The sequence below is a fragment of the Tinamus guttatus genome, unplaced genomic scaffold (assembly GCF_059628265.1).
Source record: "Tinamus guttatus ecotype Peru unplaced genomic scaffold, ASM5962826v1 Tinamus_guttatus_pri_ptg000472l, whole genome shotgun sequence".
Lineage (NCBI taxonomy): Eukaryota > Metazoa > Chordata > Aves > Tinamiformes > Tinamidae > Tinamus > Tinamus guttatus.
The window spans coordinates 3,914,142-3,939,634 of NW_028289006.1; the positions used below are offsets into that span (position 1 = coordinate 3,914,142).

At 35.9% G+C, this 25,493-nt stretch overlaps 1 protein-coding gene across 1 annotated transcript in view; it reads right to left on the bottom strand.

Moving 5' to 3' along the window:
• Window positions 1-3,782: 3,782 nt before the first annotated feature.
• Window positions 3,783-25,493, bottom strand: part of APAF1 (apoptotic peptidase activating factor 1) — a 31,359-nt gene continuing 9,648 nt past the window's right edge. Inside the window, exons 10-27 of the mRNA XM_088532916.1 lie at window positions 25,059-25,190; window positions 23,563-23,676; window positions 22,755-22,933; window positions 21,567-21,693; window positions 19,454-19,579; window positions 18,646-18,777; window positions 16,714-16,839; window positions 15,461-15,622; window positions 15,085-15,213; window positions 14,296-14,421; window positions 13,874-13,993; window positions 11,601-11,726; window positions 11,133-11,258; window positions 9,075-9,194; window positions 8,619-8,744; window positions 7,438-7,563; window positions 6,477-6,623; window positions 3,783-3,993 (exon numbers count right to left, since the gene is read on the bottom strand). Of these exons, the coding sequence (XP_088389042.1) occupies window positions 3,850-3,993; window positions 6,477-6,623; window positions 7,438-7,563; window positions 8,619-8,744; window positions 9,075-9,194; window positions 11,133-11,258; window positions 11,601-11,726; window positions 13,874-13,993; window positions 14,296-14,421; window positions 15,085-15,213; window positions 15,461-15,622; window positions 16,714-16,839; window positions 18,646-18,777; window positions 19,454-19,579; window positions 21,567-21,693; window positions 22,755-22,933; window positions 23,563-23,676; window positions 25,059-25,190 (2,388 nt within the window). The 3' untranslated portion in view covers window positions 3,783-3,849. The remainder of the gene's footprint in view (window positions 3,994-6,476; window positions 6,624-7,437; window positions 7,564-8,618; window positions 8,745-9,074; window positions 9,195-11,132; window positions 11,259-11,600; window positions 11,727-13,873; window positions 13,994-14,295; window positions 14,422-15,084; window positions 15,214-15,460; window positions 15,623-16,713; window positions 16,840-18,645; window positions 18,778-19,453; window positions 19,580-21,566; window positions 21,694-22,754; window positions 22,934-23,562; window positions 23,677-25,058; window positions 25,191-25,493) is intronic.

A 25,493-nucleotide genomic window follows, 5' to 3' on the forward strand; every position in this document is an offset into this window, starting at 1 on the left:
AACACCCCCATGCAGCGCTACACGCTTGGGGCAGAGTGGCTGGAGAGCCACATGGCAGAAAAGGAGCTGGAGGGGTGGTCGACAGCCGGCTGAGCATGGGCCAGCAGCGTACCCAGGTGGGCAAGAAGGCCAACGGCCTCCTGGCTGGTATCAGGAACAGCATAGGCAGCAGGACCAGGGAAGTGACTGCCCCCTGTACTCGGCACTGGTGAGGCTGCACCTCGATACTGTGTTCAGTTTTGGGCCCCTCACTACAAGGACATCGAGGTGCTGGAGTGTGTCCAAAGAAGGGCAAGGAAGCTGGTGAAGGGGCTGGAGCACAGCCCTTAGGAAGAGCAGCTGAGGGAGCTGTGGTTATTTAACCTGGAGGAGACTCAGGGGAGACCTTATAGCTCTCTACAACTACCCGAAATGAGAGTGTAGTGAAGCAGGGGTCGATCTCTTCTCCAGAGTAACTACAGATAGAATAAGAGGAAATAGCCTCAAGTTGTACCAGGAGAGGTTCAGGCTAGACATTAGGAAGATTTCTACAGGGAAAGAGACTTCCAGGCTGCCCGAGGAAGTGGTGGAGTCACTGTCCCTGGCAGTGTTCAAGAAACGTGTAGATGAAGGCACTTGGGGACATGGTTTAGCAGGCAGGGTGCTGAAGGGTTTACAGTTGGACTTGGTTATCTTAAAGGTCTTTTCCAACCATAATGATTCTACGATTTTCCACGAGTAGCAGAGAAATCTGGGGGAGGAAGTTTCTGTAACAGGCTTTTGCAACAAGTTACCGGTTCTCTGCCCACAGACTGCAGCTCTGTAAGAGATCCATAACTCTCAGCATGAAAAACAACTCAGGCAGCAATCACGCAACTACATTTCAAATGACCGGAATAGCAGATCAGCAAGGAAGGAGAGGAACACTATAGTTACAGTAATGGTACAAATCAAGGCAACATAAGGCATCCTTTTAAGCAATGGCACTGTGAAGGTACAATTCCTTGATAATAACGGAAATCAAGAGGAAAAAAAAAAAAAAAAAAAGTATTTGTGAAGGAGCTGTAGGCCTAATTGCCAAAATGAAGAGACTCAAAACTTCTACTGGAGCTGATAGGCATCATTAATAGGAAGTGACCCAAAAACCGTGTGTACAAAATTACGTATAATTTCAGCTAAAGAACTATATAAAATTGGCCAATGCTCATTAGTTAAATTTGGATGTAGAATGAATCTATTTGATCTGGCATTACAAGAGATAATGGCAGCACTAATGGTCGAGCTACAAAAAAACTGCTTCAGGCCAAACTTTCTTTTGTATCTGTTAGAATACATCTAAGCACTAAAGAAAACAGCCAAATCTGCTGACAAAGCAGGATTTTTTTTTTTAGTTACAGTAAATTGCCTTAATCTTAGAAATTTTAAATTAAAGTTGCTGTCGTGGTTGGCCCCCTATTTCAAAGGTTTTCCATTTCGATTTGTTCCTCCTCTTCCTGCCTTTTACATCTCCTTTTTGGCTCTTTGAGACTTTTTCACCATTATTTCTCTTCTTTCACCTCATTTGCAACTAGAGATTTAGCAGTCACCTGCACACATCTGCATATGAATGCAGATGTCTTGCCTCTATATGCCACCTCCTAGAGGGCACAGCTTCCTCAATTCTAGCAATGTGCAGGTTGCTGCTGTGTTGCAACTTTTGCAGAATCATGCAATTATACCCTTATTTTCTTTAAGCTTCTGTGCTATTTCCTACTTCAAGACTGAAATCTTTCATACACTCCACTCTCTGCAAGTTCACTGCCTTCACTAAAGCACAAGTTTTCCTATCATCGGTCTCAACAGCATTGTCAGAAAAGTCAATTTTTTGCTGATTTCTTATGTGAGGATTTTATCCTCTTTTTGTCCATTGGGGACTCTAAATTCTGACCAACATTGTCCCGTGCAAACAGGTCAGCAGAGATTATGCAGGGAGGGGACATCCCAAGGGCTGAAAGGACCTTAAGCTATTCAGAGTAGCGATGAGGGCTGTACAAGCTACACAGAACAGAAGCAAGTTTATCGTGAACGCTACAGGAGAGGCCCCAAGAATGCAGTTTTCCTTTTTGGCTTGCTACGTGACTCGCTCCAAAGACCTTGAGTGTCCGCTGATGGGGGAAAAAAAAAAAAAAAAAAAAACCCAGTCCTTTCTGCTGTTTTCCCTTCATCTTCATATTTAACACTATTGCTTACCTTTCAAAGTATTTTTCCTGTACAATGAAAAGCAGCATTACATTTAGAATAGCAGCACAGATACCATCTTCACTTTATTACTTAAGGCAAAAGAAAATAGTACTTCCCCTTCCTCCCACCTTGATAAAAAACAAAATCAAAACAATAAGAAAAAAGAAACACAAACATGCAAAAACTGTTATTTATTCATAACTTAGGCCAACATTGCCCAATTATCTTTATTGAATGCTGCATCACACACTTAAAATACAAAATGTTTCATTTTTTTTTTGTAAAATTTATTCTCTTTGTATGTCTGCCAGCAGTACGTAAATTGCAGTACTTTAATTATACTGACCCGTATTCAATAGTACCTTAAAAACAGTGGAATTAAAAAGGGGGGATTTGCTGATTGTCAAAAAACAGAAAAACATCAATAATAAAATCCTATGAAATCCACACACAAAAATAATCACTAAAAGTGATTTTTTTTTCATTATGAATTGATAGACACTTGCTAATGTATTTTTACAACCAGGTATTTAGATTAGTTTTCTACTGCCAACTGCAAAAGTTAAAAATCATGATATTAAATGCTTGTGCAATTACTCATGGCATTTAAGAGGTAACTAACTGAAACAAGGCTTACTTACTAGATGCCTAAAAAAATTTGTTACCTAATTATTCACAAAAGATATGTTAAGTATAATTAGTAGAAAATATCAAAAGTTTTACCTTATATTGAATCTATAAATAGATTAAAAAACATAATAAAGAATCACATAGCAGGCCAGAGACCTCTGTGCAGAGAATCCCAAGTAAACAAAGATGATAAAAATAAAATATCTCTGTGGTATAAACTAAATGTTAAAGAAAAAGAACTAAAAATTCACACCTTGCTATATTTTTCAGCATAAACCTTTTAAAACATTTTCTATCACAGTTTACTAGGTAGCCCTATGACTGGAAATGTGGCACGATCTCCCCCACTTCAATTCCAACAACCTTTCAGGTTTTGTCTTGACAAAACAAGCTTCAAAAGCTTCCTCTTCATAAACACAGCTCTTACATGCTACAATGCACGTGATCTCCCCAAGGGTGGGAGCATAATGGTTCTCACAAGCGGGAAGTACTGCTGCTGTCAACAGAACAGATTAACAGACTTCTGGTTTGGAACTTCAAGCACCAAGATAGCTGGAGTATCATTTTTGAAATGAAAGACGTCCCCGATTCTTTCCATTTGTCTTAAATGAAAAGCCTTGCACCACAGTGGGGGAAAAATAAAAGTCATTGTGTTAATGGCTACAGAACATTTAGCCATCAGCCTTAGCATAAAATACAATTCAATCTTTATACTCCTATTGCTTCTCCACTGCTGTTTATTAACTTCACATAATTTGAATAAATCTTAATATAATTTCCTTACAATGTTGGAAGCAACACACTTAGGATGCAAATCAAGATTTAAGTATTGATAATAATGCTCATCAAAAACAAGATTAAATGAAAATTCATTTGAGAAAACACACATAAATATACATGAAAACATTATATTGAAATATAATTCACAGCTTAAAGACTGCCAGAAAAAGTTAGCAGAATTTTGTTTCTAGCTCAAAAATTGAGCAAGCTACCTGATCTCTGCAACATTCATCACATTAATCACATCTTTTGTAATACATAAAGAATACCAAGGTTATCAACAGTCACATAAATGTCGAAGTTAGGGGACACATGTATTGACTTGAGGTTTGTTCCATTTGTGTAGAAGGTTTGTAAGGATTCTCCAGTAGTTACATTCCACCACTAAAAAACACATACATAAAATATACTTTCAGTTAGTTAAAATAAGGCTAGAATGAATTATATAAACAGCTCTAGCATGTTAATCCAATCAATTTCTTTCCCCAAAGGAGAAGAATTAAAGCAGAAAAACCCAAGCAATTTTAAAGAGAAAAGGTTTAGAAAGGGTCAAATTACTAGAGGTACCAGTCTTTCAGATGACCAGAAAACTGAACAGCTTCAGTCTTCTTGAACAAAGTAAACATACAAAATATTAAATACAGCAGTAAGACTAAATTCAGGCAACGTCCCATATCACTGTCAGGAAATATGACCAAAAGTGAATTGTAACACATCTAAAATTTAAAAGATGATGTATTTTTATATAACCCAACGAATACATGAAACTAATTGCCAGACAATATAACTGAAACTAAAAGGTTAGCTGGATTCACGAAAGGATAATAACTTTCACAGTTGAAACAGCACAGACTTTTTTAAAATGAGGTTATGTTGTTATATTTTAACACTAAGACACATGTATTACTCTCACAAAAACAATGGACTACATAAATCAAATGCAATCCAACCCAAAGCTGTTACTTTGTTGTAGTCAATATTCCAAGAAGTAGTCTACCATCTATTCTAGCAATATTTGATGGCAGTAGCTAAGTATTGACACAGATTAATTTAGATTGCCTATAGAAGCACACAATATATTACTACTTTGTAGCTTCCTCATCTCATGAAAAATGAACCATAACAGTTGCGTGCATAATGCAGTGTTGCAACTGAATGACTCTAGCGTTCTGATTAAAAACACCTCTCCCAGAGAACCTGTTATCCAATGGAGACCCAAAAAATCAACATCTTCACCAGCTCTTGAACTACTGTCGATAGGAAAAACCATCAGGTACTGAGCCAGTGGGTACTGCTCACTCATCAAGCTCAACCACATGCAGCAGAATGCAACTCACTTATGAATAAGGTGACTCATCTATTTAAAGATTACTTCTCCTGTAACACTGAAACCCAACTCCAACCAATTTTCAGAGAACCAGACTTATGAAGTGTTTTGGACTATCACTAACTAGTATTTCCCCTGAAAAGGGGGAGGGTGGGAGCAGCACATCATATATATCCATCTGTAGGTCTAGAATGAAAAGTTGTCATGATTGAATTAGGACCCAGTGACTATGAAAAGGCAAATGTCACACCCATTTGCAAAAAGGGCAAGGTAGATGCTGGGGATTACAGTCATCTTTACTATAGCTCCTAACAATAGTATGGAGAAAGACTCCTGGAAGCCACTGTGAATCAGGTGAAGGACAAGAAGAGGACTGTGAACAACTGGAACAGATTTATCAAAGGCAAGTCTTGCTAAACAGTGTGACTGCCCCTCCGAGACAAGAATGGTAGCTCTGTAGATAAGGGCAGAACTGTGAATGTGATTTACCTCAACTTTAGTCAGGCCCCAGTACACAAAACACATTGACAAAGTGGAGTGGCACCAGCACAGAGGCAGTGAGATGAGGCCCTAGAGCATGTTGTAGAAGACAGCACAAGCACTGGGTTTGTTTAGCCTGAAGAAGCAGCAGCTAGGGAGAATCTAACTGCTGCCTTCATCTACCAAAAAAAACCCAACAACAAAAAAACAAATGTGTTAAGAGATGACAGAGTCAGGCTCTTCTTTCAGAGCCCAGTGAGGCCCCTGCTGGACATACTTAAAACTTGACTGGACAAGGTCCTGATCAACCTAATCTATCACTAGCCCTGCTTTGAGCATGGAGATAGATTTCTTCAGTCCCAGAAATTCATAACAATCTAAAGCATTATTTGACTCTTTGAAGCATCATATTGTACTTTGTAACCAAGAAATAAAACTAGAAGGCAGGTCTAAACAAACATCTCTCTAAAAATGAAAAGAATGAAAGAAAATTTATGCACTTTCAATGCTAAATTAGAAAATTCAACACTCCTTGTTAGCAATTACTAGCTAACTTGAAAGAATTAATCTAATAGTGTGTCCAAGGGCTCAAACATTGACTAGCAATCAATTAGTCTTCAGTAGTTTGCAAGACACAACTGTCCACAATTGTCTCCATAACTATCAGTACTAAGTGGACTTTAAAGTAGACAGAAATGACTAATATTAAAATTAGCTTTATAGAAAAGCTATAGAAAAAAACTTATCTTTAATATTAAAGATGTTAGCGAAAAATTTTCCTATTAAAATCTTTAGCTTTGTAAGCAACAAAACACATAGAATTCAAAAGCAAAATCCATCCTAAGAATTTGAAGGCTTCTTAAAATACACTTTCAGGCGGCTTTCATATTTAAGAAAAAAAGTAAAATCTGCAAGGCAGATGAGAAAATTAAGCAGTCCTGTGCCAAGTAGAGCACTTCATATTTGTTTGAGGTGGTTCAGTTTCCCTTTAAAATAATCCAAACATTGCCTTTTTAATTATGCCCTTCCATTACAACATTTTGTTATTTTTAAGGTTTACCTTAAGATAGCCTCCAGATGACACAAGCATCTTACTGTCAGGAGAAAATGAGAGGTCTGTTACCCAGCCACCATGGGTTGGTTCTCCTTCATCTACAGTAACTGGGGAGAAGTAGTGAAGTAATTCTCCTGTTAAGGTATCCCAAATCTAACAAAGAGAAGAAGTTATATACATAACTAAACTTAACAGAAAGAAAAAAAACTCAGGAAAAAACAAAATGTGTTTTTTCATATCAAAGAAAAAAAAACTTCATAAATTATCATCCTACCTGAAGTGACAAAATAATTCAGAAAAGGTACTAAGCTCTTACAACTGTACCATTTACAGTGAATTTAATCACACATGTGATTCACTGGAAAATTATCAGTAAATAATGTGATTCATAGTTCCTCGAAATTCATGGAACATTAGCCCATCAATACGGTTGCGAACTCCTACTGCCTGTAAATATGTGGCAAAGAATCAGGGGAAAAATGCATAGATTAGTGGGGACATTTCATTTCCTTTTCTTTATATTTATTACGCAAGGCTTTTTTTTTTCCTGCCCAAAATCTGGATTTAAAACATTTTAAGAAACTATAGTTTCTCACCTATAATCCAAAATCCTTCCTGCCTCCCCAAAACAGGAAAAATGAGCTTCAAAAGCTATTTGAAAGTTTTGATTTCAAACATTTATTTTGCATAGTTCTTTTAGGTGTTTGAAGTACTTCTATTCCAGTTCCAGTTCCATCATACTATCTTTTTTTTAAGCAGCTCTTGCTTTTCTACATTTTCCAAGTGTCCTTCATGTCTGTGGTAAGTCTACTTCCCAGACACAGCCACTCCATGTTAATTCCCTCCCAATGCTATTCAATACCCTGCTAATGAATTAGACCTACGAAACACAAACAAATAGATCTTGTCAGTCTGTAAACTAACTAGCAATGGAATTATAAAGTAAAGTGTAAGGTTAAAGCAGTACCCTTATTTCGCCTTTGTCGTCTCCAGTGGCTAGGAATTTGTTATCAGAAGAGAAAGCACAGCATCGCACACAGGCTTCATGACCATTCAGCTCATGTAGAACAGAAGAGCTTTCAAAACTCCATATCTAAATGGAAAACACCACAGAAGAGTGAAAAAGATAACTGACACTTGAAAAACAGTCAAGTTTTCATCCATTCTTTCAAAGACAGCATTAATATTCAAATGTATAAAGCATTTTGTATGTGTGTATAAATAAAACACACAAACCCCTGGGTGTGACGATATGCTCATACGTGTTTTACTGTAGCATTTATGTTTTTTCTTTTTATCATCTGAATCACAAAAATGCATTTGCTACAAACCAACCACAAATATATTTTTGAGGGGAAAAACATTTGCTGCAATTTTGACATAAAATTTCTTAACAGTGAGGGTGACAGAGCACTGGAACAGGCTGCCCAGAGAGGTTGTGGAGTCTCCTTCTCTGGAGATTTTCAAAACCCGCTTGGACGCAGTCCTGTGCCACGTGCTCTAGGTGACCCTGCATGTGCAGGGGGGTTGGACTAGATGATCTCTAGAGGTCCCTTCCAACCCTAAGCATTCTATGATTCTATGAATGTGATACAACTGGTTCAGTTAGAAGAAAGTTCATTAAATTGTTCATAGAATCAGGATTCTTGAATTAATTATTATTTTTAAAAAATGATGATAACATACACCCAGAGCATTATAAATTTCAATATTTTCACTCTGTTTATGAACAGGAATCATGTCAGAAATTAGGAACAAGAAATTGGAAACAGATATTAGGAACAATTAGGAACTTTCACTTTCAAATTTTCTGGTTTGTTTTTTAACTTAGGTTTCCAAATTAGAAAACTCGGCTCTAAATAAAATCAATACAAATAACACACACACACACACAGTTCTACATGGACCAATTGTGCATTGAATGTGCATTTCATTTGTACAGAAGTAACCAGGATAGCCTTGCGGTATATTCAAGATCAATTCTGACCATCTCTAACAGCATTAGAAACATGTTAAAAAATACAGGAAATTTAATATTAGAAATACATTAAGATAATTTGGTTAGTCACTGGTTACCTCATAACAAAAACATATAGCACAATTTCAGGACAAAGCATCATGTTTACCTTTGTACACAAGATAACCAACCTTTGCAGTTTTGTCAGCAGAAGCAGATGAAAACTTGCTGCCATCAGGTGAAACAGCGCAAGAAAGAACTGTATCTCCATGGCAAGTAAAATCTTTTTCTGCTTTTCCAGTCATGATATTCCACACCTAAAAAATATATGGGAAAAAAGAAAGGTTAACAATATTAAAAAGGAAAGGACCATGTCTTATGTATACAAGATAAAGTTCAACTACAAAGTCCAAATATGGATATATCAAAATTTATATTGTATTTGCATGACTAAAATACAAGAATATGAAATTTAAACACAATGCAAAATGCAAATTTGAATTGTAAAAGTTTCTCCATCTTAAACTTAAGGAATAATTCAATCGAGTGATTCAATTTGTTTGTTAACATAATGGGCCTACCAAATGGTTAAAAAAAAGAACTATTAAAATATATTTCTGATTTGTGAACATAAATCTTTTATTTACCTTAACAGTTCCATCAAATGACCAAGAAAGAAGTTTTGAATTATCCAGAAGTCTAAAATCCTTGACTGCTTCTTTGTGCCCTCTTAGAAACACACGCTCATTCAACTGCCATCTCCATACCTGTTTGGAAAGATGGACTACTTTAAAAAAGAAAAAAAAAAAAAAAGTATGGTGGATGTAACTTAGGAAGAATGAATTAACTGACTGATTTTAACCAATATATAAAAATTCTACAGTAAATTGCAGCTCATTAAAAGGTACTATATTCAATGTGCTTATCGTAGCAATTAATCACTAGCCTACAAAAGAATTTGTTTTAATTCACTCAATATTGCAAAGTGTGAGAACTAAAACTCATTTCATACTTTCTATACTTAGTTCAGCTTTCCCTTAAATAGTCAAAATATATTTTAAGTGAAATATTATTTTGATTAGTGCTTTTGTATTTTCAGTAACTCCTTACTGAAAATTCAAGTGTTTAGAGCAGCTATTAGACTTCCAAGAAGATAGATGATCTAACAGGTTTCCAAAATATGTCTCCTGCATCAAAGCACAAACACCAGAGGTGTTTCCATGAAGATCTTCAAGGCTTAACTAAGGCAATACCCACTAGGGGGGGCTGAGTACCTAAAAAAAACTACCCTAGATCTGAAGGAGGGATCCAAAAGCCAGTAAAACAGGTGAGCTGTAAATACACTGCCTCACTAACCACAAAGAAAGCACCCAAACCCACCCCATCTTCAAATCCCCATGTTCAGTGGAAAGGCACAACAAGGCACTAGCACCACAACTAGCTGCAGCATGGACTACATGTACATTAGCAAGTGGGTGTCACAGGTTTGGTGAGCAAAGTGGTGCCAAAGACAACAGTCCACCATGTGGTTTGGAGACCTGCTTATATTGGGCTGTGTGGACTGACGCTCCATGAGGGGTTGGAGCCCAAACTCATGTAGGTAGGGATCTTGTCTGCATGCCTACGACTACGGGCAGCACACACTAAGGCACCAGTAAACATAACCAACAAAGACATGCTCTTCAAAAGTATATTCTTGATCTAAACTAGAATTTAAATGCTAATACAGACACAGCAGAATGTTTCTTTGGAATCCGTCGACAATGCTGAAGGGCAGAAGGTGTTAATTTGATACTACATTAGTGAAGCCATTCTCTTTCAAGCTAGAATCTATATTCAGTACTGTACTAGATAGACATACCGGCCTGCTCAGAGGCCAGATTTTTTCTTTTCCTCTTACCATTATTCCTTTCAGCAGTGCAAACCAGCCCAAGGACATCTTGTGCCAGATCCCAAACCCTTCTCTTACAATATTAGGAAAACTGCTGTCTTGTTTGAACACTAATGTTTCTCTTCACCCACCTCAAGTTGGTGGTTTTCTATTATTCACTTAAATAAAAGTTTAAAAGTAGAATTTGTGTAAGATGCATTAATACCTAAGTACACAAAAACTAGTTTTTACAGTGGCTTGGCTCCCACCTAGCACTCTAACTTGCTGCTCCTTGGTTTTGCCCATCCAAAGAAGAAGCACAGTTACTTCTCTCCCTTAACCCTATTTCCAAATTGTAGGGTTTTTAGATGTATTGATAATATGTCCCTACCAACACCACAACAAATCTGAAGGAAAAAAAAAATCCTAAATCTCCACATAACATATTGATCACAAACATTTATTTTTTTCTTGTAATGAAATCAGTATTTTAGAGTTTGCAATTCCTAAGTTATAAGTATCAGACCATGAGTTAGAATTGCCTGTGCATCATATGTATTTCATTTATTATTCCATGATGACAAGTAATGGCTTGCTAGAGTCTCCTTTGCAAGTTAAATCAGCAATCCAAGCGTAGAGTAGCAAGAGAATCAAAAATACCAAGCTACACTACAAAAATGTAAAGAGGCACCATTCAAAATGTACATGAAGTTGGAAACAAATCAAAATAAAACACAGCAGTTACTTATTGAGCTTACATCACCTAGAGTATAAAAAAATAAAATGACTACATCACCATAAATTAAAATATAATGATTTTAACTATCTCCCAAACCTGTATTACTGAATCATGAGCACTTGAAATAAGAGTCTGACAGTCAGAGGTAAACTGGCAATGCTGCACAGATGCCCGGTAGGCGTCCAAGGTTTTCAAAACTTTCCCATCCGACAACTGTAGTACCTGTACAATGAGGAATGCAATAATTCATTTTACATACTTGAGAAAACAGAAAAAAAAGCACGTGCTATCTCTTTTATCTAACAAAAGATTGTAAATCCAAGATTCTTGACCAGCAAGTTGGAAAAACAAGAACATTTTTATTAGCTTAGCCTTTGATAAAATGAAATGTGGAATTACATGATCAGCAGTACCTCTAATTTACTGTCATTTGGGCAACATGTAAAAACTTCAATGTATTATACTGAAGAACGTCCTTGTAGGAAGTCATTCACATAACTTTTGTATTTTAATAGCAGCATCAAGAAATGTACCTTTTTATAGGCCAAATTTAGGATTTAATACCTTTATTGTTCCATTCTCCTGTCCAAATGCGGCAAATTTAAGATCTTCACTTAAGCAACAGCAGCAAATAGGGCATTCCTGAGCATCTGTCTGCATAATAATGCTGTCGTTATTTCCATTAATAAGCTGCAAAACAAGGACCAGATATGAGTTAATAATATATTTTTAAATTTAAACCTAAGCACAACTACCTTATAGAGCCTAAAATGTTGAAAAGAATACGTTGTCCATCTTCTCATCCTGAGTGACCCAAACCAGTTACTTCTGTAAATCACCAGTTTAGAGGCCAATGTAATTATCATCTCTGTAGACCGTGCTCTGAACGGTACGAGTTTGCGGAAGGAACTGAGCAACAGAAGGCTTTAAAAAGATTATTTGAGCATAGAAAACACATTCAACATCCTACTTCCAACTTGCAAATAAAATTCTAAAACCCATACAGTCAGCTCCAAGCCTAGATTTATTCTCTCAAATTTTACTGCTCATGACAAATGGGGTGTAAAATACTTTAAGCGCCTCTTCTAAGCACGACTATAAACTCATTAGCATGCACAATGCAGGTCTCGGCCCACTAGCACTCTCAAATCACTTCTCCAGGCAAGGCAGAGGGGGAAAAACATTAACAAAAAACCTTTAAAACATAATGATTTACCAAAAAGTTTAAAAAGATACCAGTTTGAAGCATTTAAAAGTGAACATGCTGCACTAGGCATCAAAAGGTGACTCGTGTCCCGACCAAGACAGATCACAAATAACAAATGGCAAAAAAAAGAAATGAAATAGAAACTACTTTTTAATAGATGTAATAAGAGAACAGATGCAGCTTCTCTTTTCTGACATATTCTTTGAAATGTTCACATAAATTATCATTTCAACATTTACTGCTTCCTATGAATTTTATCAGCAAATAATCCTTTTATTGCCAAAGCTCCACTGCAGATTCTGTGGCTGTTTCCACCTCGCTCCACATTCATACTCTCCACTATTCAAATGACCAAGTTCATGGTTCATTTTACTTAAATTAGTTTTACAGGCTTCTTAGGTACAGTAAGAAATAACTAACTTGCTGGCAAAACAAATAAGAGGAAGGACAGAAAACAGTTAGGAAGGGATAAGCAGAAAGCACATTTAAAAACAAAGAAAAAGAGTTTCTAGAAAAGAAGGTCACATTTTAGTAGCTGCCTAGGAAATACTAAGAATGCCTAAGACAAGAAATATTGACACTGGCCATGCTGATTAGTCAGGATTACATAGCTGACATTAATCTCTGGCCAAAGCAGGTGAAAGGATGTGACCGTATCCAAACAGATTATCTGCATGGAGCAGCACAGCAGAATCTATTCCAACACTCTCTTACTACACATTCTGCAATAGGACCTCCCTGGATTCAAGAAAAACAAAGATTTATTCCTACTCAGTCACTGTTTTGGGCTAAACTCTTGAGACAGCTACCTGTAACCTAAAGTCTACAAGTATGATGCTGCCCATTTGATGGGCTGTTTAAACACATAACCAGTTTGCATAAACAACTGCTAGAGTCAAGCACAAGCATAAACTGAGCAAGGTTTATTGCCTTCACCTCAAAGAAAAAAACAACAATTTGGCAATTGTTTAATGTATTAGGGCTTAAAAAGATAACAATATGTATAAAAAGGTGTGTGCATTTGCTATCATGGAATGGAAGAATATATTTTGGATACTTGTGCATTTGGTATTTTATGGGGAGGAGGAGAAGAAAGAGTAACAACAGTGTAACCACTACTAGTGTTTTTTTCTAGGACATAAAAAGTCCCACAGTGTCCTATGGCTATGGGGAGACCCAAATTTGCACCTTTCTCTCCCCCAGTTTGAGATCATTCCTTTGGCTATTACACATACTACACACACTTTACACAGTCTGACCCATTTGGTACACATGCCGTGCAGCGCTTGCTCTGTGTTTGCTGTACAGGTTTTGCTGGACACAAATAAGCACATTTACAGGGCCCACAGTGTGCCCGTTCCTCAAGAAAAAACAGTTTTGCTTCTCCACATCCAGGTGCAATTCTTTCACCAGTGTGGAATGCTCCCCTCAAAACATCATTTTTTTGTTTATTAAATTAGGCAGAGTTCCTAGCTGTTGACACAAAAGTGCTACCATCCATCAAGTCAGCTGCTAGACATTCAACTGTTGAAAGCCATGAACAAGAAAGCTCTTGCAGTGTTGTCCCTTCCAACTATTGTGATTTGCAGATGCATGCAAATCCTTTATTAAATTGAGAAATTTAACTTACTTGTAAATGCTGCTGATTGTAAATTGCTAAAATCATCACTTTATCATTGTGGAATACCACATCAAGTTCACTTTTCAGCACAGCATCAGAAGACTTGCACACCTTGTTTGTTTCCCAAATCTGTCAAAAAAGAGGGGGCAAAAAAAAAAAAACAAAAAACAAAAAACACAAAAAACAGCATTTCATAAGTTTTAACAAAAGACCAGATATAAAACTTACTGAATAAGAGTAAAATTAAAATTACAGAGATATACTCTAAAAAATGACGTGGCGTCTTTAAAAGTTAAAATCCAGGTCTAAGAGCTCTCTTCTCATACCAAAATAGGTAACATATACACATGTATACACACATATACATATGTGCACATAAATATACACATACACACACATACAATTTTAAAAGAATAGAAATATCAGCTTACCCGTATTGTCTGATCATCAGAGGATGTGACAAATAAAGATCCATCTGGAGAAAATGTCACACAATGAACCCAGCTCATGTGTCCCCTGCAATCTGCTACTTTTGATAATGATTTAATATTCCATAACTAAAACAAAAATATGAAAGAAGAACCCAAATGTAGATTATACTTGTAGGGAGAAGACTGCAAAACCTAGAGGAAGGCTACCTAGCTACTATTTCCTCTACTGTTTTCTTGCTTGTCATCCTGAAATCAGATATATAACAAGTCATCTTCTACTGCTCCTATTCAGTATGTCTTTTGGCCAGGAAAAAAAAAGCCTTTTTACCTGATATAAAATCTAAAAGAAGGAGGTAGGAGTGGGAGGGAAAACAAAAAAGAAGGAAAAAAACCCCAAAACCATGGTATAAAAGTTCAAAGACCAAGCAGGTTTCAGAAAATAAGATACAGGCTTTAGGACTAACATCGCTAGATTAAGATATTCCAGGCACTGTTTTCTGCTTTGGTGGATTTACACATCCTGTACTGCTATACAGGACAAGAGGGGATTTGTTTGCCCCCCCCACCCCCGCCTTTTTTTTTTTTTTTTTTTTTTTTTTTTAAAAAAAAGCAAACCTTAAAAAGAAGCCTAGTCTTCTTTATGCAAACCTGAATTCTGTCAAAGCAACTACATTTTTTGTGTATATCAGCAAAAAGAACCTCCTAAAACAAATACAGTCTACTGTAAATTACAACTAGCCTTGCCTGGTAAGGCAAGTTCTGCTTGCCTTAGCAAAGACAATCACTTACCTCTACAGAGCAGTGAGATAAAGCAACTGCTACTAACTCATCACCAGGGCAGAAGTCACAATATTGGATCATACTGTGATGACTTACGACGACTTGCTTTAATAGATCACTTGTTTTAACATCAAAGAGCTGTGAACATATAATAATAGTACCCAGTCTGAAGGGCTTTATTATAGACAAACAGCTTAAATTCCCCACAGCATGCATTTCCTTAATTTAGAAGCTATTAGCAAGTTCATTGTCCACGTATTTTCACTTAAAGTACACTTATAACCATGCATCTGAAACTTAATAGCCTAGAATATTATCTTCATTCATAATTTCTACTTGGATATAATATACTATCTCTCGGAAATCATTAACGTGAGGTACTTACCAGGAGCTTATTTTTGGCTACCACCAAAACTGTGGCACTATTTCGTGACCAAGAGCAACACTTAACTAAGATCTCCACATCATCTGGTTGCTCATCTGCAGTTCTGAAGAAATCTTTTATCTCAATGGTTTTAAGTTCATTTGCAGAGCACACTTCCCAAAGCTTCAAGAAAATAAATAAATAAATAAAATAGATAAATGAAGCATATGAAAAGCCTTTTTACTGGCTTCCATATGGATATGGAATACTATGGCAGAGGGTTAATCTCCCAGACACTTTTAGGGAAGCTGGATGGGAAAGAAAAATGCAGGCAGGAAAGCCTCGCTACTTTCCTGCTGCCCAAGTCAAGAAATAGTATTAAATATTCACACACTTAGAAGTCTTGGGAAAAAAAGTTAAGATTACTCTATGGTGGAACCCTTTGCCTGCATAATAGAATTGTAGCTGGAATTCTGTCTCATCCTCTACTTTAAAATAACTTGTTTTTTACTATTTATCTGCTCTGCCACTCTTATTAAGTCTACTCATAATGAGAAATCTGGTAAACATTTGGCTTTCTATCCTAATCTCATTAAGATAACTGAAAAAAAGTATCTACTGATTATTTCCATTACCTGCATCTCATTTTTCTTTCTTAGTGACAACAGCTACAGCAGCCTTTTATTCTTGATTTAGCAAATCAATAAGAATGCTTTAAGAATTGTTATTTTGAAATAGTAGAGTTCCATTGCAAACAATTACACCAGCTACTGAAATGAAAATAATATTTGCATATTGAGCAAAAGATAACATGTCCCCAAAATGCTCTTCTAGCCTGGACATTAAGGGAGCTTACTAAAAAAAATAGCGTACTTACTGATGAATCACCTTCAGAGATGACATTTCCAATTAATATTAAAAAAAAACCGTTAGGCACTTGTATCTTCTACAAGTTTGAAAACAAAATGCCTCCCCCCATTCTCTTAAGGAACACAAAAAAGAAAGAGATGGTGAAAAGTAAAAAGACTGGAAATGAGGCTATCTGTGATTTCTTTTCTTTCTTTTTATTTTTTTTTTAAGCTGCAGACAATTTTCTTTCTGTTGGACAGGCCATTTCAAAGTCTCTTGCCTTAACTGTTTTACTGTGATATTTCAAGATTTAATTCATTAAGGCTGATAAATAGATACAAAGCTTCCTTAGGTATATTTTGCATCTTATATAAGCTGATTTAAAAATCATGAACACAAGAAGCTTATTTATTTTTCCTGCATACCTTTACTGTTCCATCTGTTGAGCAGCTAGCAACATATTCATCATTTGGTGAAAATTTGCAATGATTCACAGAATTGACATGACCAAACATCGTATTTCTACAATATTGTCTGTTCAAATCCCAAAGCTGTATGAAAAATAAACATACAAATATCATTAAATTCATTAATTACTAAAAAAAAAAAAAAAAAGCACCCAATTTTTATGTTCTTCTTGAAATCATGCACTGGCATCCAAAACCTAAGAGGTTTTGGCCACATGCTCATAGACTTCATGTCATGCAACAGACTCCCCCATAACTAACTCCCACCTGCTAAATTTCACAAAAACAGCAGAGCTAGTTAAGATTTCTGTGCACCTTTCTTAGTGATTACAAGCACAGCACAAAGTTGAACAGCATAAAGTTACTCAGTTTTTCTCTAAGAAGTGCCTCCCCTTTCTCTTTCAGTTTTGTAACTAAGAATTATGTAGCTTACACTTAATACTTAAACTGAAATCTGTGAAGTTAGTGTTAGAACCCCGAACATTGCACATATCTCTTACTCACAAACTGAACAGAGCATCCCTTGCAACCCCCTGCCTTTCCAGCCCTACCCTCACGCACCCTTTTTCTCAGTTTTCAAATTTCCTTGCTTTCTTCAGCACAAAAATAATTTACAGCTTTGTTTGCTTAGCTGAGACTCAAAGAAAAAACATCTGCTTTCATTTTTCTAGAGGGAGTGCATACTTCTGTTCTTATACACATTACTCATGAAAATATCAAACACTATCTAAAATCTTAACCGAACTGGCAATATAAAAGTGGTCATTTTGAACAGCTCCCTTCTAAATTTACCTATTCCAAAGTGTTGGTCTCAAACAGCAAATGCATCTGCTGGAATTTGCAGGAGTCAGCACAAACTAAGATTCTTCTTTCCCACTTGACGTCAGCTCCTATTATAACTCCAGCTTACACAGACACAGACTCTAGCCAGAATTCCTCAGATGAGATTCCCTGCTGCGGCTGAGCCAGAGACAGATCCTGCCCACCACCAAGCCTACTCCTTGCTGTGTATTCCCAACAGTTCTCTTGCACTGGAACAAGGCAATGAGACAGAACGGGCAACTAAATAAAATCCCCAGCAAAAAGATTCTTTTCTTTTTTGACAGATTAGCTCCTTGCTGTATCACTGCAGGAAAAGATCAGGAGATGCACCGCTTCAGTGGCAGAAATGTCCAACCAGGGCAGCAGAATCACCATTTTCAGTGCCAATTAACTAGTCATATGCTTTGCTGTATTATGAGATTGCAGCCTCATTCAGCACAGTCTCAGTTGTTTATTCTTGTACCCCTTCCCTCAGAGGCAGGCTACGGTTGGCCATTTTCTGCTCCTTCAAGGTAAATATGCCTCCTTGCAATCCGAACAGTGCCAGACTGTTAGCCTGGTACAGCTCTGGCTTTGACTACTGCTTTTTGATGGCTTTCACCTTCTCTTTGTTATTCCCAAACAACTTAATCAAAAAACATAGCTGCCTGTCACTTCCATAATATAGAGGGGTTTTTTAAATTTTTCAGCAACCATTTGCTTCACATTATGAATGTCTGCAATCCTAAATTTCTGCCTCCATTTTCTCACACTGCTTTTAATCATATGTTCCATTTCCGCATTCTACTATTCCTATCCCACTCTCTACAAGTCTTTTCAATGCCCTCAACTTTATGCTCTGCCAAGAGGTCTGGATCATTTTCTTTTGCTAGATATAACTACTTCCCCCATTCTGCCTTGTTGAAATCTGTTTTCAGAGTTGCCTTCAATACTCTTCAGCTTTCCCACCTCTAGCAGAGAGACTTAAAAAACTTACTTTACAAATGTTAAAAATACATTTGCGTATCCATCAGTAGTTATCCTGTTATTAGAAGCAGTAGGAGAACAGTCGCAATTGTTTTCACTTACTTTGATGAAAGTGTCATTTGAGCAGGTGGCTAAAAGATGCTGACCACTTCTGTTATTAAATTGGCAGCAATTGACCTGTTCTGTGTGTTCCTCATACACACGCATACATTGACCCGTTCTTGAATTCCAGACCTAGATGGAATTGGAGGATGAAAAAAAATTAAATATTTTTAGTGTGCTTTATTTAAAAAAAATCTTTAAGCTCTGTTGTGATAAATACTTTTAATCACATCTCGATTTTTTTTGGAAGCAAACAAAAAATAAGTATATTTAGCTTTATATTTTGATTTTTTTTTAAATTTAAAATAACTTATTCTTGTCAACATTCCATGTGAGGTTATTGCTAATTTTACAAATCTTCACAGTAGAATGTTTGAAAAATGGAGAGGAAGAGAGGGGAAAGTTCTTACTTCTGATGACAATTTGAGAAAGAATACAGTTTCATTAAGATATTGCTTTAATACTGAGGAATTACAAATTACCAAAGAAAATCCAACATTAAAAAATAAAAAAGAGAAGAGAAATTCAGAATATGTTATAAACATAACATAGAACTGTATGAGTTCAGTCATGTTGAGCATTTTTTCCCTCTGTTAACCCCACAGAATCATAACCCATAGTGTATGAATTATCATTAAATAGTGAATTATCCATCTGAGTTTTAGCAGAGCTAAAAAAAAAAAAAAAAAAAAAAAAGGCAACAACAACAACAACAAAAACCAGCAACACAAGCTAAAGAACTGCCCAAGTTGGTTAAAATTCAAGTCGTAATTATACTCTGGAAATTGCCTGCACTCCATTTCCTTACCTTCACTTTTTTATCAGCTGAACAAGTTGCTACAAAGGCACCATCTGCAGAGAACGCGCAACAAAATATCTCATCGTCATGTGCCTGTATCTCCAGAAGTCTCTCTCCACTTTCTGCCTTGAACACCTACAGAAACAACACAAGAATAGTAAAATCTTGCAACTTAATACAGTTCTAAAACATGCGACACAAAAATAAATTCTTTTTCTCTCAGACAGCTCTCTTACACAAGCCTTTCTATATAAAGGTGGTTTTACTCTGAAAGCATTTATAATCTCATGAATAGTAACATGAAAATTTAAGAAGAAAAAAAATCAATTTTGTAAAGATAACAAATTCTTGGGGAAATGAGTTGTTGAAAATAGATTTTACTAATAGCGTCTTGTACAGCATCTGTCAGCTTAAAAGATATTGACAAAGGGCATGGATTTAGGCCTGAAGAATGAAAGCAGAAAAAGACTTTGCATGCCGAACCCTTTTTAAAAATCAAAGCTATTTTTAAAGGTACTAATTTCAAATTAAAAATATATAAACTTTTTTTTTTTTTTTTAAGCTCAAAATAAGAAACTCAGCAGCACATGTTGATTTGGGAACAAAAAGCAAGAGACAAGTAATTAAAATGCTTACTCAGACAAGATGATACAGTCCTGAACTAGCTGTAGGAGGAAAGGGGCATTTGGGTAGAAAAAAAAAATTACACTAATTAATTTGCCAATTCTGGGGTTTAACTATACAACAAGGAAGAATTCAGGTCTCACATTCTTTCTCAAGGTTACCCATTCTTAAAATTATTCAAACAATCAAAAGGAGATCCTAACAGCAGCATTTGGGATACTAAAATTGTGAGGTACCTATTTTTTACTTTATCTTATTTTCTTTACTCTTCATTAAAGAGGAATGTTAATGACAATTAAATGGTTGACACATAACAGGAAATCTGCAGGATGTCTGTTCTTAATCTAGTGATCATGATTTTTGGCTTCACAGAAACAGCAAAACAGCCATAGGGACCGAAAAAGCCCTAGTTTATTTCCATGCCACTATCATGAAAAACATAATTAAGCTCAAAGTTAAACAATGAATATATGGCTACTGTTATTTTTCCCCTTACTGTTAATTTTTTCTCCTTCAATAAATGTTTAGTTTAAACACAATCACAATCTACAGAATCTGCTTTGGTAGAAAACAAAGGGAAAAATAAGCAATCTGCAGTCTTAAAAAGGTCATCAAGTACAGAAGCCCAGCACAGTAATTTCAGCACAGCATAAAACTAGCACATCCACCAGGTATCTCCTGAACTGGATGTCGTGATCAGAGCACAGTACAAGCCAGCAAATAAGTAAATAAATAAATAAATAAAGCACAATAACGATACATGAACTAGCCAAATGAACAGCAACTGAACACCACTAGCACTTTAACATTAGTATTCAACTCGTCAAGCATCCAAAACAATACCAAAGGCTTGCAGAAAGGTTGCTCTTTACCCTTACCTTTGCTGTCTGGGATATGGCTACGTGACCAGTTTACTGGCTGGCTGACTGCTAGTTTCCTTGAGAGCTGGCTGGCTCCCCTCCAGGCAGACTGCTGGCAAATTGGCATTAGTCACTCTCCTCTCTGTCTCCCCTTATCGGCTTTCTCAGCATTTTGCACCTGTTCTCAGCCTAATAAGCCCTCCGCTTCAGGGACTCATTTTTCTCCCCTAATTCTCTCCTTTTGCATAAGACATTTCGCCCATTTCATGAAAGCAGATGATATCTCATGTAAACTAAAAGATCGTAATATTTCTCAGCTCTACAGAAAATCTGAGAGCTGCAGATGTTTGTTGCAAACAAACATGAAATACGTCGGGGTGTGTTTCCTAGGCAGTGAGCTTCTCCATATCATTAAAAAGGATTTCAACTCATTTATGCATTATGGAAGTTAAGATATAAACCATGAAATCATTCAAGTTTAGTGTCTAAACAAGACGACTGCTTATTTTTTCAAACATGCAACTGAATGCGTATATAATGATAAACCCATTGTTTTTTGTTCAGAAGAGGAAAATGGACTAATAACATTTTTTAATCAAAATAACAGCTTTTCATTTCCCTGTTGCAAAGATTTTTACCTGTAGTGTTTTATCAGCTCCACACGATGCTATTCTTTGTCTATCCTGAGAAAAGCATGCATGGTACACTGCATCTCTGTGTGGACGAACTACCAGACGGGAGAGGTTTTTCATGGACTTCTTATTTCTAAGGATAAAATAGTCAATAAGTCAGATACAGGACAAAATGAGCACCCTTTTTTTCATATGTCTGAAGCAGCAGGCTTAAACAAACAAAACTCTCTGCCCTCATGTAGAAATAATACATGAAAAAGAAATACTACGTTCACTCTAGTATTAACCCTTCAATACCTAAAGCTTAGGTATCAAGAAATATAACTGCATGGAAAATAAACACCTGCTTCATATGTGGATTGTTGCCCCCTTCCCAGGACATGAGCTTCCTAACAACTTTTTCAGGATCTGCTATATGCTGTTTCCAAATACATATTTCTTCCCAAGACTTCTTGTTCCCCTGCAGATTCCCCTTCATATTTGTTCAAAAACATCTGTGTAGCTCTGATCAGATTTACTTGATTTTATAGGAATGATTCAATTCTCATTGCCAGGTATTTAAAGAAAAGCTATGTTTACCATTGCACTTCAAGTAGAGATTGAGTACAGAATCTAATACACTTTGGTTGATGCTAGCCAACTTTAACAAAGACTTTAATAGCAACTGAAATCGTCCTGGTTAGACAGACGTTATGACAAAAGGCTGCCATTGTAATAAAATCCATTCTGGTGATGAATGTATTGTTGCAAGTACCATTTTCTTCTAGAGACAATATGAATCCAAGTGCTTTATATTTTCATCATCACCACTTTCAATTTTCAGACTTAGTGTTTAAATAATGAGTAAAACCTCTTGAAAAAAGTAGCTAAGCTTTAAAATCTAAGCAGTTTTTCCACTGCAAAATGCTGACTGATCAAAAACAAAAGACCTATTATAAAAGGTAAAATTACTAAGTAATTTTACTAACCAAGAGAGGAAATTATTCATCCAGCTATCCTATAAACCATTTTTTAGGACAGGAGACAAAAATATCCAAGTCTCTGCTCTGTTTCTTCAAAATTCTTTAATCTCTTTAGCCCGTGAAGAATACAGCAGACCTTAAAAATGGCCTTATATTAGCTGTACATGGTAGTTAATTGCAGACTAAATTCCTTCCTGAATTAAGTGATCAGCAGATGGATTGCATTACTTACATCCACTCCAAATAAAGTATGCCTGCTTCTTGTTGAGCAAGTAGCTTTGCTTGTTGATAGACCTTTGATGTCTCCAGTTGACAAAGACCCAGCTGTATTATGTCAGGAAATGGTTGTCGTCCAAGAAGGTGCCCATTTAAAGACAGAAATTCCTGGAAGTTCTCACGTACTATGCTATTCTGTGTCCAGAGCAGATAGTGTTTAGTAATAGAAAACCAGAAATTTTATCCTGATGTCTTTTCTTTTTTTAATTTCTGTAGAACTAATTTCCTTACAGAAGTAGAGTTTCTGTTCTTTTAGTAAGTATATGCAATAGACTGGACTATTTCTTTATCCTGTACAGAAAACCATATCATTCTTACCTTTTAAAAAAAAATGCATTGGCAACAGTGCTCAATGAGCAGTCAATGTGAAATATCAGAAGGACTATTTCAAGTGGCCAACAAAATTCTATACTAGCCAAGAAAGAGAATACTGTATGAATCCACCTTAATTATTGATGTTATTCTTAGTTATCGAGATTCATGGTTCATTACTTGGGTAAACACAGAAATTAAAACTGAAACTAAGACTGAAAATGATTTTTTTAAATTTCTTAATTCTTCTCTTCACACTAAAGTCTCAATACTGCCTCTAGCTTTCTATACATCTATATTCTCACTCTATATATATATATATATATATATATATATATATATATATATATATATATATATAAGAAAAATATAAGAAAACAAACCACAAAAATGCAATTAAAGATGGAAAATATATGTGGAACTGACTGATAATTTACCTTTTAGTATCATACCTTTTGATCCAGGACTGAACTATATTCTACATATTCGTGAATCAGATGGGCAGGGCCTACCAACTCTGTTTTAGCTTTAATCCAATCCAGAGAAAACATAAGATCACAGAGTTCCTGCAAGAAATACAAAATTCAGTTCAAAGTACAAATTCCATAACAGAATCTACCTCACAAGAAAGGAAAGTACAGGAAATACATTAGATATTGAATATGCTTCAGTTCAACGGTCTCCATTTAAAACTTGTTTTCTGCATCTTGCATGATTTGTATACAGAAGTCTAAGTTTACTATCTTGACGTAAAGTATTGATGGTTGGTAAAACTACTTGCAAAAGGGGAAGGAAAAGGATGCAACTTTTCAATTCTGTAGCACACAAAACCCAAGATACAACTCGAAGAGCTTTCAGGCTGGCCTAACAAAGATCACTCTGCTAATTATAATGTTGATCCTCCTAGCAGAGACTGAATTAGAGTGAGAGTTACAGTTGCATTAAACGTAAAAAGAGAAAACTGCTTAAAGAAAATTAGCAGCAAATAGAAATATTAACAGAAGGTTGTTAGGATAAAAATAAAAAATGCTTAGATTTGATCACAGTTTGAATCTGTGATTATTGGTGATATCACCAACTAAAAAAACAGTAAATATGGCAAGTATCAAAAAGTTGTCATAGTTAAACATAGACACAGACAACCTTTTACCTTTTAATAGTTTTCTTTTTTCAAAACAGTCATGTCTAAATAATGAAAAATAAACAAGTATAAACTCTGGGACTTTAAGTGTACAGGCCAAAAAACTCTGAGAAACCAGTTTTACTACAAGTAGAAAGACTAATAACAAAAACATGCTTTTCCAATACATTAAAATTAGACTTTGTGATAATTAATGAAGTAAGCCTGATTAAAACAGGTAAGCAATATTTTTAAGTTCAGGTAAATTCCAGTTAAATAACTGAAGCAACATGTGCTTCTCTGTTAGCTCAGTACCAAAAAAAAATAAAAAAGGTGGAAAAACTGCTAGCATATTTTTAAAGACTACAAAGTGACACCGGGAACAATAGATTAGCCTGTTAGATGGCTCTTGAAAGCTGTTATAGAGGATGAACTTTTACACACAAATGAATACGACAGAACAGGAAAATCCGATTAAAAAGTAAACATATTCACCACTATATTAGAATTCTCTGAAGAAATCAGAAACTAGATTATCTTTATTACCATTCAAAATCTGCTTTCAGAAGACTTCTTACCAAAGCTTCCTTAGCAGGACAAGCAGCACAAATCATTATGATACGGAGCGACAGATCTTCTCACAAACTGATTAAAAAAGGCAAGAGACAAAAGGGCAGAAAAAATTGTTTGTATAATACATAGTAATCATCAGCAAGGGCCCAATGGACTGTGTGTTGAATGCTGGTGTATCTGCATGAAAGTCTAGCAGAAGGTTGATCTGGGGAGAGGACAAGAGAAACGAAATTGAGGACACCAGCCAGAACTCACCTCCTGCATGTTGGCACCTGCCATATGATATGCTAGAAAGTTATACCAGTACATGCAATCCTCTTGAGATGGAACAGGCATATTAAGCTTGTAATATTTTTTGTACTGATTTACTATGTTTTTATGTAGTTCCTGCAACAGGAATCAAAACATACGTTCGATTAATAATATAACAAGATATGGACTCTTTTTCAGTATTATCGGGACTTCTTTTGTTACTATTATTTGTCAGCTGTAAAATGTCAACAAATGGCCATTACATATGTAGACATACGAAGATCTAAGAAAGTACCTATCCTTTATATTTTATCTTTCTACCTTCTCCTCCAAAAATGATATTTTATTAGGCCCAACATACAAAGCCTCTTCTTGAAAGCCTTGCCCTAAATTGGAGAGGTGGTGGGGAAGAGAGCACTTCTGGTATTAAATGACAAA